Source organism: Hibiscus syriacus, unplaced genomic scaffold, assembly GCF_006381635.1.
Source record: "Hibiscus syriacus cultivar Baekdansim isolate YM2019G1 unplaced genomic scaffold, ASM638163v2 tig00003725_pilon, whole genome shotgun sequence".
In the NCBI taxonomy this organism is placed as follows: Eukaryota; Viridiplantae; Streptophyta; class Magnoliopsida; order Malvales; family Malvaceae; genus Hibiscus; species Hibiscus syriacus.
In genome coordinates this window covers 522,336-537,134 of record NW_024061982.1, presented here as the reverse complement: position 1 = coordinate 537,134, position 14,799 = coordinate 522,336, and the positions used below count along the sequence as shown (strand labels likewise).

At 33.5% G+C, this 14,799-nt stretch overlaps 1 protein-coding gene across 1 annotated transcript; it reads right to left on the bottom strand.

The window, feature by feature from the left end:
- Positions 1-10,146: 10,146 nt before the first annotated feature.
- Positions 10,147-12,832, bottom strand: LOC120183304 (wall-associated receptor kinase-like 14). Its single transcript, XM_039188030.1, has 3 exons — positions 11,956-12,832; positions 11,573-11,650; positions 10,147-11,463 (listed from the first exon to the last, which is right to left on the bottom strand). The coding sequence occupies exons 1-3, from the start codon at positions 12,671-12,673 to the stop codon at positions 10,178-10,180; spliced, it is 2,082 nt and encodes a 693-aa protein (XP_039043961.1). The 5' UTR covers positions 12,674-12,832; the 3' UTR covers positions 10,147-10,177.
- Between the last annotated feature and the right edge of the window lie 1,967 nt (positions 12,833-14,799).

Here is a 14,799-nt window from a genome sequence, read left to right as displayed (position 1 = left end):
TAATCTTTAGTTCTTCGAATATTAGATGAATTAAATATTCTTTTAATTCTTCAAGAATTATAGATTTTTGACATATGGAAAGATTAGACCTTGCTTACCCTGTCTCAAACCCCAGAATAAAATATCTTGATTCTTTGCCCAAAACAATTCGTGGTCATTACCAAAAAAACCAAAATTTGACATTACCTCCCTTTGAAATTCTTGAACATTGCCTTTATCTTTTTGATACACCCATACCTTTCTTTGAGTCAATAAGATCACACCACTGTCTTTTTAGACTCAAAATTGACATTTTAACCCAAGGCATTGAGTTGTTCATCTGAACATGAGCGTTATTCTAAAGATACAACTTGGGGCATCTCGCGGGTAGCTTGAACATTAAGATATCTGGGGGAAAAAGAAGAAGAATTCATCCGAAATAATTCTATCACGCGTTAATTACACTGTTTTCATGTGAATAGAATTAATCCTGAAAATCTATCCCCCTGGGGATACCTTTTCTGTGAGGACTTCCATGTATGAAATTATGAACATCTTTCTTTCTTTATCCCTTCACGACAGGAGAAAATATATATCCCTTGTGTCCCATTTTGAGCCTATAGTATTTTTCTTCTGATTCAACCCTAACCAAGGATCACCCTCCACACTGGGGGCAATGTGGAAGAAATCTGCTCACATGAGTGAAGACATCAATCCAAAGGAGATACCAAAAGGTGAACCAGATGCCAAGTGCGAAGATTCAATCAGAACAAAAAGGGCAAAAAGAAAAAAAAACAAAAAACAAAAGCAAAAAAAGAACAAAAAGAAAAAAGGACAAAAAGCACATGCAAAGATTCCCTAAAGACAAATGGCACATCAAGCTTCAAACTACGAGATTGATCAAGCACAATCATTCCCGAATCACTTCACTCGAAGATCATAGAGCATCAAGAGAAAGAGACATTTTAAGCAAGACAAGATTGAAGGCATCAGAATGAATTGATCCTTGGTTTAACACCCTGAAACACTTGTTTGGGCCTATTTATCCTTTTCATAACCATGAACCCTGGCCTACATTACGTGCCTTAAAAGTCCTTCTAATCATACATGGATTTCTAAACATGAGAGACAATCTTCAGATTCATCCCGCCCATCAGGATTAATCTTTGTTTGCAAAAAAAACAATGTAATTAATGTTGATAGAGAAAATAACAAAGGGGGGTTCAAGACGTAAATCCTGAATAACGTCTTGAAACCAAAGGAGTGTTCGAGTTGAAAACCTGAAAAGGCGGCTCGAATATAAAAATTGTGCAACTGAGGCGATCACACAAATTCCTCGATAAGGCATCACACAATCCGAGTGTGACCATAAAAGCTGGAGTCGGAGAACACTTCCAGTATGAGCATGCAAGCTACCCCATCAAACCTTTGAGCATCAAATGTCAAACCATTGAGCATCAAATAAACAAAAATGCCAAACCTTTGACCAAACACAATAACCTGAGACTTTTTATCCTTTCTTTGCTTGACCATTTCCCAGAAATAGCTTTGATCTTGGCACATGTCAAATAGCTATAATTTATTGAAGGATTAACATTGTAATTAATTCTTTGATATCCGATAAACTCTAGTTTTATGATTCGTCTCAATTGTAAAATCGTGAAAGTGACAATATTTTCAAAACTTTGGATCAAACATCTTTCAAAACTCTTTCAATTGATATTTTCAGAACTTTGAAAATAAAAGAGAAAGAAAAACATTTTTTTCAAACAAGACAGTCTCTCTAGAGTGGATCTTGGTAAATGACATGTGAATCTTAGACACAAAGCTCGTGCTCAGAATCAATGATGAAGCAAGAAATGAGGAACATTTGGGGCATCTTTGAAGATTCAACATCAAATATTGGGGTATTTTTGGATATTGGGGCATCCTTGGGGATTCAACATCCTAATGTGAATTATCAGGCCTTTTTCAGGAGATAAAATATAACCAATTCATGTTACATGCATCTTATGCATACATTTTAGAGCATTATATTTATCATTTTATTTCCACATACATAATTTTTGCAGCTTTTAGAGTCAAGTTTTGACTTCAAGACGAATGATACTTGATTCAAAAGCACCTCTAAAGATTGATGTTGGTTGCTTAACTTAGCAGCAAGAAGCTACACTTCAACCAACTCGACAGATTGAAAGATCGACATTCATCTTCAGTTTCAACGTTTCCAATATAAATTTTGTCTCACTTGAGACAGTCTCATTTAATGCAGTTGATTATCTCACTCAAGATTATTTTTCTTAAAACAGACTTTGTCTCACTTGAGACTGTTTTACTCGAAAGAAGATTTATTTCCCTTGAGATTGTCATTCTTAAAATAGACCTTGTCTCGCTTGAGACTGCTTTACTCGAAAAGAGATTTATTTCCCTCAAGATTGTTTTTCTTAAAACAAGATCTTATCTCGCTTGAGATAGTTTCCCTTGAAACAAAATTTTGTCTCCCTTGAGACAGTGTTCTCTTGAAACATAAACATTGAAAACATTTCCCTTGAAATGAATTTTGTCTCCCTTGAGATAGTTTCCCTTGAAACAAAATTTTGTCTCACTTGAGACAGTTCCTCTTGAAACAAATGTTGTCTCCCTTGAGATAGTTTCTCTCGAAACAACACAATTTTCTCGAGAGTAGATTTCAACTTCACGACGAAGGATATCTAGCTCGAAGCCAAACTTCACAATAAAGGGGTCTCCACGGTTTCAACTTCACGACGAAGGGAATCGTGTCCACCCATAACATACAATACTTGGATTTCAACTTCACGGCGAAGGATATTCAAGTCAAGGCTCAACTTCACGACGAAGGGACCGTTTGGTTGTCAACAAACAACTTCCCAATTTTAGAGCCAATTTTAACTTCACAGCGAAGGATATTGGACTCGAGACAACGCAAGTTCAACTTCATGACGAAGGGACCGCTGGTTGTCAACAAACAACTTCCCAATTTCAGAGCCAATTTCAACTTCACAGCGAAAGATATTGGACTCCAGACAATCGCAAGTTCAACTTCACGACGAAGGGCCGCTGGTTGTCAACAAACAATTTCCCAATTTCGGAGCCAATTTCAACTTCACATCGAAGGATATTGGACTCCAGACAACGCAAGTTCAACTTCATGACGAAGGGACCACTGGTTGTCAACAAACAACTTCTCAATTTCAGAGCCAATTTCAACTTCACAATGAAGGATATTGGACTCAAGACAACACAAGTTCAACTTCACAACGAAGGGATGGCTGGTTGTCAACAAACAATTTCCCAATTTCAGAGCTAATTTCAACTTCACAGCGAAGGATATTGGACTCAAGACAATGCAAGTTCAACTTCACGATGAAGGGACCACTGGTTGTCAATAAACAACTTCTCAATTTCAGAGCCAATTTCAACTTCACAGCGAAGGATATTGGACTCCAGACAACGCAAGTTCAACTTCACGACGAATGGACCGTTAGTTGTCAACAAACAACTTCTCAATTTTAGAGCCAATTTCAACTTCACAACGAAGGATATTGGACTCCAGACAACGCAAGTTCAACTTCACGACGAAGGGACCGCTGGTTGTCAATAAACAATTTCCCAATTTCAGAGCCAATTTCAACTTCACAGCATAGGATATTGGACTCAAGACAACGCAAGTTCAACTTCACGGCGAAGGGACCGCTGGTAGTCAATAAACAACTTCCCAATTTCAAAGCCAATTTCAAGTTCTCAACGAAGGATCTTGGATCCAAGACAACACAAGCTCAACTTCACGATGAAGGGGCGGCTGATTGTCAACAAAATTTCATTCAGAGTCAATTTCAACTTCACAGCGAAGGATATTGGACTCGAGACAACACAAGTTCAACTTCACAACGAAAGGACGGTTGGTTGTCAATAAACAATTTCCCGGTTCCAGAGCCAATTTTAACTTCACGACGGAGGATATTGGACTCGGAACAATGCTACTTACATTGGATTTCAACTTCACAATGAAGGATATCCAATTACAAGGCTCAACTTCACAAACAGATTGACCCAACTTCACGACGAATGGGTCATATGTAGCACAACAACACCAAAGTCTTCAGGTCAAGTTTCACCTTCACGATGACGTATCTTGAGCTATAAGACAATCCAAGAGCCACTTCTCAATACTCTGAGTTCTATTTCGACTTCACGACAAAGGATTTCGTACTTAGAATTTTCCAATTTCAACTCAACCTCATGACGAGGGAGTCAGTTCGTGCTTTAATCTAGATTGACAAGCCTTGATATTGGATTTCAACTCTACGACAGAGGATATTCGACAAATATGAATGGGTGGTGTTAAATTTGGATACATTCACGTTGAACGAAAAGTGTGTCTTTTAATCTTTGCCCTATACCCGTTACACGACTATGGACAAAGAGGGGCAGCTGTAGACACACTTTTTTTACCAGAACATACGTATATACGTATTATATATATTATACATATTATTAATTTCGTTTTTTTACATTTACAGGCCCCAATAAATGTTTACAAAACATGTGGCCCAGCAGCCCGTTTTTCAAACCAGCATTGACCCATCTGCTGAAACTTGTGGCTCGAACCAATGTAAATTAGGGTTTGTGTGAAACCCTAATCTCCCATCTCAACGCCGTTTCCTTCCCAAGCATCTCAGCAGCGCCGTATGGAGTCAACCCCACATCCGAGTTTTACGGTTACACGCCACCAGAGTCGGTTTCCTCGACAGACACGACACCAACGCAAAAATAACATAGCAACAAACCAAGAGTTACATTTGTAATCGAACTCCTAAAAATAGGAGTTATTTCTACTATAAAAACATGTAACTATAACATGATTAGGGACGGGTTTTTTACACTGAAAATCACGAGAGAGTACTCACACAAAATACACAGAGGATTTACGAGATTACACACACATAAAATCTCAGAAAAATAGCAAGAAACATTTGTAATTTTTTTTTCGAAAGGAAGAGCAATATACAGAGGTATTTTACCTCATTTTTATTTTTTCGATTTTATTATTTAACATGCAATCTATTGTTTTCAAAGCAAGAATAGAGTAGAGAGAGTTTGCTTTTACCTACGTTGGTCGGTTTTCCCCTTGTTGGAATCTGTCTTGGTCGCCGGTGAGTCGAAGCAGAAGAGAGAGGATAAAGGGAGAAATAACAGAGATGGAGAGAAGGAGGGTGATTTTGATTGTCTCAGCTCTGGCAAGCCTATGCTGCGTAGCCCCGAATCCGACGAGGAAGAAAATAAAAAGGCAGAAGAAGGAGATGAAGCAGGAGTCAACACGAGAGTATGTTCTTGTTTTCCATTCATTTTTCATTGGTCGAACATCTGCTAAAAACAAAGGTAGAAGGACACGCTATATTGCAAACAAATGTGCCATTGTATCTCAATTGATTGCTTTGCAGGGAGGGACCCATATTCATTTGCTTTGTAACCACGTGTATGTGGTTTTGCTTTTGTTAACCACGTGTATGTGGTTTTCATTTTTTCATTTTTTTTATTTTATTATTTTAATATTATTAATATTTTTTTCTTTTTTCTCATATTTATTTTTATTTTACAAACTGATACTATTTTTTATTTTAGGGATACTTTAATCGATTAAAGGTAAGTAGTTGAATCGAATTCTTAAATTTTAATTTAAATTCTTAATTTTCGCAATTAAAGACAACCGGTAAATTAATTGGTACCGAAAGGGCGGTTCAAGGGTGCTAATCTTTCCTTGACCGTAACCGACTCCCGAACCCGACACACATCTGGTAAAACGCAGATCAGGTAAGATGATGTCCGATCTACCTAAATATTTTTTAAATGATCAGTGACGACTCCTAACCCAATTCGTTTAATCCAAGTCGAAGCCCAATTCTGGGGCCCAACCGAAAGACAGTTGCGACAATAATAAATTGTTCATTCACTTAGACTTAATTATCGGATTAAAATTGGGTCGAAGTTCGGTTCAAATCGAATAAGAGTAAACTAAATTCAGGTTACTTTTGGTTCTAATTTTTTGGGTTCAAATTGCTTTTGATTCGGGTTACTTTCAGTCCAACTAAATTTCAAGTCGGTTTCGGTTCAATTCGGGTCGTTTCAGGATTCGGATCAATTTTGGATTATCCTATTTTGGTCGACATCGGATCTCAATTCAAATTAATCAGTTCGAATAATCCGATACGAGTAAAATTTACCAATTCTAATTACGTATACGTCCATGCTTTTCTTAGCATCCGAATTGCAAAGGTGGGCACGAAGATATACATCCGACCTTCTTTGCAAAGTTTTTAAAATATAGATTCTATGTATAAATTGGTCCTTGAATGATGTCCCAATTTTTATATGAAGTTTAAATTTTTTCTTTTATTTAAGGTAAAACATCAAAATCCACTTCTAATATTTGATAAAATAATTATTTTGGTTCTTATTTTTTTTAATATTTTGATAATAACATTTTAATTTGGAATAAAATGTCCACTGGTTGAATGAAAACGTTAGTTTACTAACTATCAACGCTTGTCGTTGATGTGATAAATCCTATTTATCCAACATAAAGATGTGACATGTTCTACGTTATCACCTTTATAGACATTACATGTTCAAATCATCACTTAATTTGTATATGTGTCATGTGTCATATTATCATTTTGGACACATTATATATGTCACAACCTCAATTTAATCATATAGGACTTGTCACGTAAGCAATATATGTTGATCGTCAGTTAACTAATGATTTCTATTTAATTATGAGATATTTTATATTAAAAGTCAATGTGTTCTAAAAAATAAAGAATAAAAACTACAAGAATTACTTTTTAAAAATAACTACATTAATTATTTAAATAAATATTAAGAGTATTTGTTATATTATACATTTTATTTATTCACAGTGAACTTTAAAATAATTTCGTCAGCTATTTAACCCTTTTGCTAAGAAGATTTTGAAAATAATAGGTCTCACCGGTAAACAACAGTACGCGACATGTTACTCAAACAATCTTTCACTAGAATATTAGATCAGCTAACCATTCAGGTATTAGTCAGATCATGTCAAATTAAATTAGATATAAATTATGTCAAGTTAATTTAATTGTTCAATTCGGTTAGGTTGAGTCTGAGTTAAATTAGTTCGAGTCATTTTAATGTTGATTTGAAATCAAATTCAATTCGGGTTCGGGTAGAGTTAATTTCAGTTCATATCAATATCAATTCATGTCAAAACGGTTCGGGTCCGAATTAGTTAAATATCAGGTTAATTCATGTTCAAATGGATTTCAAGTCGAATCCCATTCAGATTGAGTCACATCATTAACAGATAAAATTCAAGTTAGATCTTATCAGGTACGGATGAACTTCAGGTCGAGTCATTTTTAGTTAATTATTTTCTACCTTTCATGAACGTTGAATTTATTTTTTTAATTGTAAAGGATTTGGAGTAAATTACAAAAAATAGAAAAAATATAAATAAATTTTGATAAAAATATAATTTTAAGGACTAAATTGAACAAACATGAAATTAAAAATTCAAATTCAAATAAATTAAACAACACACATAGCTGAGAGAACAAATCGAAACAATTGTAAAATGTGAAGATGAAATTAATATAAAAATTGACATAATTTCATCCATTTAAAAAGTTGGTGAACAAAAGTTTATAGGGTTTGAAGGTTACGATATAATTTATAGAGTTTAAAATGAAGTTTAATATGTGATTTATAGGATTTGGAGTAAATTACAAAAACATAAATAAGTATAGACAATTTTGGATAAAAAATATAATTTTAATGATTAAATTGAACAAACATGGAATTGCAAATTGAAATTTAAATAAGTTAAACAATATGCAGAGATCAAATCAAAACAATTGTAAAATATATCTCTTAAAACTATCAAAATAAATCTATCAATAACTTTTTAGAGATAATTTTATCATTTCCATCGGTCAAATATATCTCCATAAACTATGTGCATAGTTAATATGAGATACAAATTATGGGACGGAGGGAGTATATTAACTTATTAAGTTTGACCCCTAAAAAATATGTATAATAAATTATTAAATTTAGTTGTCCTTTTAAATTTGAAAATCACTTAAATATTATTTATTAGCAAGAGTTAACCATCCATTTTTTTATTATTTTTTTTATTTTTAAATGAATGAAAATTTAATTTCATTTGTCATTTCTGATTTCAAGATGCAATTATTTTTGATCATCTTCTTTAAGTTGATGACTTTAATCAAGTTATCAAGTATTCAATTTTTAATTTCATTTCAGCTAAAGATAATTTTTTAAATATTTTTCAATTCAATTTATATTTATGATTTTTTTCATATATATATTTATGATGTGAATTCATGAATCTTTAAAAATAAAAAACTTAGGGTCTGTTTGTTTAGCTGTAATTGGTTTTCCAGAAAATGAATTACTGGAATTTGAATTACTGAAATTTGAATTACTGGAAAATGAATTACTGGAATTTGAATTCTGGAAAATGAATTACATTTCTGTAAAATGAATTACATTTCTAGAAAATGAATTACATTTCTGGAAAACATCTGGAAACGTTTTATGATGTTTGGAAGACGTTATTTAAACATTTTTCGGTATATTTTAGTGAAATAAAATTTTATAAATTATATTAATATTTATTAAGTAATAGTACTATATTATATTTTAAAAATATTAATTAGTATATTTTAATATCTTTACTAAATATATTGAAATATATAAATAATATTATTCATTATTAAATATATAAAAAATTTTATTTATATTATTAAAATAAAAATATATATCTTATATATTATAATATAATTGATTATTTTATATATATTAAAAATATAATAATATTATTATAAATATTAATAAATATATTTTAAATATTTTAATAATTAATATTTTGATGAAAATGATATTAAAATATTTTATTAATATTAAATTCATAAAATAAAATTATTTTGAGTATTTTTGCTTTGAAGTGAAAAGTTCGGAAAATGACTTACGGAAAATGAATCCGTAAGTCATTTTACAGAAAACACAAAGGAAATTCTGTTACTAGGAAAATGAATTACATTCCGGAAAACGAATTACGTGAAACAAACACGGGAAAACGTTTTCCGGAAAACGAATTACGTGAAACAAACACGGGAAAACATTTTCCGGAAAACGAATTACGTAAAACAAACACGGGAATTCGGGGAAAACCAATTCCGTAATTCCAATTACGGGAAACAAACAGACCCTTAGACACAATTCTAGATAGCATTTTTACCGATGTATTGTGTTTCTTTAATTTTTTATGTAAATAAATGAATTTTAAAATTTATAAAATTTACTTTTATTAGTATGATATTTTTATATATAATTTATATTGAAAAATAATAATAAAATGATCCCAAAATAATATTGTTAAGTTCTGTCACTGCTTGTAATCACTTTAGACTATCTTGTTAGTTGTCGTTGAATAATTGGAAATAAAGATGTCCCAAAGGGTGCTAAACCATGTCAAAAAATGTGTTTTAAGAACTGTGCAAAAGTCATGGAAATGGTAATATCCTTGCTTATTGATGCATTCGGATATTAAATTTTAATGTTGTAGGAAAATTGCCATATGAGTAATTGTTATACTACACAAAATTTACAAGTAATTAGTTGAGTTTTAAAATGGTTAAATACATATGGATAAACATCACGTTTGATTCTTTTAATTAGTAATGACTTAAAAGTATATTTGATAAGTCTTGTTACTATTAATCGATACATTATGAGATCTATTAATTGATCGAATTTTTATATGAGTTCAAATACCGATATTACATTTCTACCGTAAAAATAAAAAATATATATTGGGTAAATGCTTATTATGTTGCGCAATAATTTAACTCCAAAATGAATAGGTTTTAATAATTATCTAAATTCGCCTAAATGAAGCATAGTAATTCATCTCGATAAAATTAATGAGATTAGTATAGTATATCAATTACAATATGGTTTTGCTTGTGATAAGTACATTTTGGTAATATTAAAATTGTGTTAATTTACACTAGGGAGGATTAAAAAACTCTTACAAACTATGCAGAGGGACAAAACTGCGGTAAACGCTTGAAGATGAAGTTGAAATCAGAGGAAAGATTGGAGTTTCTAGTTAATGAGTTACATTATTCAGCAAACTGCTTGAAGAAGGTGAGCTTTGTTCGCTCAACCAAGGATCTTGGACTGATACTGGTGAATTATCCTTCGTTTTTTCCATCAAGTTCATGAAACCAACATTGCTCATCTGAAGCATAAACAAGCCTCTGTTTTCAACTCCACCCTTCTTACTAACTGCCTTGCTTAGTGGTTGCTCTCTTAGGTTTGACGACGAGAAGCAAGGAGACACCTCTGCTGAAGCTTCATGTGTAAGTTCTTCTCCAGGTACCCATCTACTTAGCCTTATTTGTTCCAATTCAATGGCCACTTCCATCATTGTAGGTCTCATGTCTCTATGAAATGATAAGCACCTAAAAGCCAGCTCTGCCACCTTATGGATTGAACATAACGTCCAAGAATCACTTTTAGGGTCTAAAATTGGGTCTATGATCTCATCTAAACTTCCCTTGCTGATTCTATCAGTAGCAACAGCTGCCAAATTTGCTTCGTTTGGGAGCCTAGTGAAGTCCACCACTTTTAGTGCTGTTATCATCTCCATGAGGACTACCCCAAAGCTATAAACGTCACTTTTGTCTGAAAGATGGAAGTTTTGATGGTATTGAGGGTCAAGGTATCCCGGTGTTCCTTGTGGAGCTGTTGAGATGTGGGATATTTCGGTTTTTCCGAGTCTAGAAAGACCGAAATCTGCTACTTTGGACCTGAAATTGTAATCTAAGAGAATGTTGCTGGACTTGATGTCTCTATGATATATAGGAGGATTTATAGCAGAGTGGAGATGAGCGATGGCTTGTGCGGTTTCAGCAGCAATGGTAAGTCGAACTGGCCACGCAAGTCCATCGCCTCTCTCTCGTTGTAAATGCTGGCATAATGTTCCATTGGGCATGAACTCATACACAAGTATTTGTTCACCATTTTCCATGGAGCAACCCAACAGGCGCACCAGGTTCGGGTGGCTGACGGATGAAATTAGCTTGATCTCATTCACCACTTGCTCAATGCAATCAGTGTCTCTATGCTTGATCCTTTTAATAGCAACCCATGAATTGTTATGAAGTTTGCCTGCATAGACTGTTCCAAACGCCCCAGTTCCAAGCCTTTGTTTCTCTGAGAAACCATGTGTAGCTTTCTCTATTTCTTTGTATGCGTAGATGGGAATCTTGATGTTTAAAGCTTCAGATAGGAGACTTTTCGTGCTCTGTATCGTTTTCGAGTTCAATTGCCTCCGCACGAAGCAGCAAATTAGAACTGCACAGATCATTAAACAAGTTCCAGCTGCAATGCCTGAGAAAAAACAACACCAAATTTAGTGCAGCATACATATATAATAAACTCATCTTCACTGGTTTTAAGCCACCATCATTAACTATGTTCTACATTAAATTATGATTACCTCCAACGAAAATAAAGACTCGAGTCGTTCCTCTGCATTTGCCAGAAATGTATCTCGCGGGGTTGCAATCTGAAGATGCTGTTTAGTTTTACATGTCAACAAACACATAAAAAAACAAATTGTAAGATTATGTTTTAAGGTAAACCAAAGCAGCTCTGCAATTATATGCTTAGATTCTAACTTAATTACTATTACCGCAAATCCATTAATCTTCTGTTCTACATGTACGGGAATTCAGTTCGTTTATTCTTCCAACACATCAAATTGAACATATCTGCTAAAAATTCTGTGGCCTGAAATTCACTTACATGCCTTTTGTTGGTATGAGAAAAGATATGTTCTTAATTAAAATTTCTCAAGATATTTAGTGAACCAGAACTGACCTTTCCGGCATCCATCGCCAGCACGGAAGCCATCGCCAATGAACCCGTTTCGGCATCTACAATAGAATCCTGGCAGTCGATTAAACGGCGAAATAACTTCATCACAAATTGCATTTTCAGAACAAAACTCAGAGCACCGTCCTTCAATCCACCACCTTAGCTCAACCACCTGAACCTCCAGGACTCCTGATTCGTTGAAATATTCTGTTGATATGGACGATAAAAAGGACTTACAGTGAGTTTTGATCACCTTGCTGTAATCAACGAAACCATTAGATTTATTCTCCGAGTAGCAACTTATATTACTGGCACCATTAGGAGAGCAAGCAAGGGCCTCGAAATGAGTGTAAACCATCGTCGAGGGTATCATGCATGGCGCTGGCACGCTGCAGTTTTGCAGTAGAATTGCGTTTCGAGACGTCGGGGCGTAGTTGGGGCCGTAGAGACGGAGAAGTGCTCGGAGTGAACGATTGCAAGTGGCTTCAATGCTGATTTTTATGCGATCGTTGCTTATGTTTAGGATCGGGAAACCTGCAAGATTAAGCTGCTGATGATTATTTGAGCTGCAGCTTAGAGGGATCCGGCAGCCGCTAGAGAATCCAAATGGATAAGGAACAAGCTTGTCACCACATGATCGGTCACACTTGGTTGATTGAACCACGATTAACGAAGATATAAAGATTGCTAAGAACAAAAGGATGGGTTCTTTGAGTATCATGATCAGCAAAAGGAAACTTGTAAAACCGAAATGAAGAATGTATGCTTAAGAGTGTTTGATCAAAGAAATTGGAATAATTTTCTTCTTGCTGAGATTATTTATTTCTCAGTTGTTGGCTGCTTTGAACAGAGTTTTATTGAGAAAATTGAAAGTAAAGGAAATTCATTCTTCTTTCTCATGTGTACTGCACTTATCCAAGAATCGAAAGACTGTAGAATAATACTTGGAATTTGGAACTTGTGAGATTGAAAATTGGTGTGATCTTTGATCAACAGTTCAACAAATATATTTTTGAAAAATAATTATAGTAATTATTATTGAGCAAGAGTACAGAGAAATCATTGCTAAATCTTTTATTTTATTTTTCTTTGGTTTCACATTATTGTTCGTCTTATTGTTCTCAGTCCATGAGATAAACCCAACTTCGAAAACAACTTTCTTTTTTCTCTTTATTTTTTTAATGTGAATGACCAAAGTATCCTTTTAAAAGTTAACCTGACATGAAACTTGGGATGAGAGTAGAGATGCTTGCCGGGGAGTTTCCTTCCAAGGCATTCACCACCAATTGGGCTTCGATTTGATGACCTATTTAATCTTACTCGGATGACATTATTGGCATTTTTTACCAAATGACAACATCGTTTGTTACTCAACCTTTTACATTTTGTTTGGTACTAGAATACTTCTAATATGGAATTCCTTAAATACACTTGGTGGATGTCTTCTGCAAGTCGTGTCTTTATAGTCAACTCTCTGTCTGTCGAAATTTCGAAGTAATTCTTTTGTTAGAACTTTTTCATTGATCAAAACCTCTGAAGATACATATCCTCCAATCAATCACAATCTTTTGACATGACCTCTGATAAGCTCACATGATATATTATAATTAAATCTAATATAAAGACGACTGTACTTATGTACTCTGTGAACCTACAAATAATCATCATAACTCTAACCTATACAATTCATCACTTTCAGTTCACCACTAATCTTAAAATCATCAGATGCAATACTTTACCTAAATCAGAAAGAGTGAACTTCCTATTATAATCCATATTTTTCTAACAACTAAACAAGAGAAAAGGTTAAATTACGTAATAAGGTGTAAAGGGATCAATTATGGTTACTTTAAACTTTTAAAAAGTGCAATACCAATGTTGCATTCACACCTTGTTAAAAGCATGCATATCATGTCTGCCATAGTGCTTATCTAATAATGTCATAAAATCATCACAATATAGTTGATGCAATAAAAAAAAACCTAGAGTTAGATCAACTCATAGCATCTAACAAAAATTGGGTTATGTATGTAGGAGTAATTTAGAGTATGCATAATTCTTGTTGTATAAAGAAAGAATGGTGAAAATATAATGTGAAATTCCCCCAATCAATGGTCAATAAGGGCCATCCCCTTATATATTGAAGGACCTAAGACGTATCCCGTGACAACGAGAATTGATTTGGGCCCATGATTTGCATTATCATACACGGCAAACCAATCCACCTTTTTTTTTACCTTTTTTTTTGTGTGCTTTACTTCACTATCATAGATTTCAATATATAAAAGGATAATGTACACAAATGATCCATTGACTATAGGGTAAAGTTTTTTCAGTCTCATGATTATTAAAAGTTATAAAATGGTTACTGCTTTGTTAAATGTTAAGTTCACCGATTATTATAAGTTACAAAATGATCACTCGATTATTCATATATTCCAAACTTGTCCTTTTATGTTAAAAATTGGCGGTTGTTTGAATTGGACGTTAGCCTATTGACTGAGATACTATAAAATCTGATCTCATAATCGTTTGAGCTGTAATTTGTGAACTGACTCTCTGTTTACATTATGTCATTGAGTTAATGCTTAAAACAATATGCATCGAATCAATGCTTGAAAGCAACGCGATGCTAGTAGACATTATTAAAATATGATTCTATCTTATATCAGTCATCATTTTAACGTCCAACTTAGATGACTATCAATTTTTTTAATGAAAATGACGAATTTGAAACATATGAATAGTCGGGTGACCATTTGTAACTTTTAATACTAAGGAGACTCAACAAAATAACGTCATATAATCATGATACCATTTTATAATTTTTAATAATCAAAAGACTTA

What these genes read in the sequence shown, in the direction of transcription:
- LOC120183304 (XM_039188030.1), bottom strand. Translation starts at nt 12,673, where the DNA reads ATGATACTCAAAGAACCCATCCTTTTGTTCTTAGCAATCTTTATATCT. An exon ending in TGGCGATGGATGCCGGAAAG is followed by an intron (nt 11,651 to 11,955) that starts GTCAGTTCTGGT and finishes AAAACTAAACAG; the next exon opens with CATCTTCAGATTGCAACCCC. An exon ending in AGTCTTTATTTTCGTTGGAG is followed by an intron (nt 11,464 to 11,572) that starts GTAATCATAATT and finishes GTTTTTTCTCAG; the next exon opens with GCATTGCAGCTGGAACTTGT.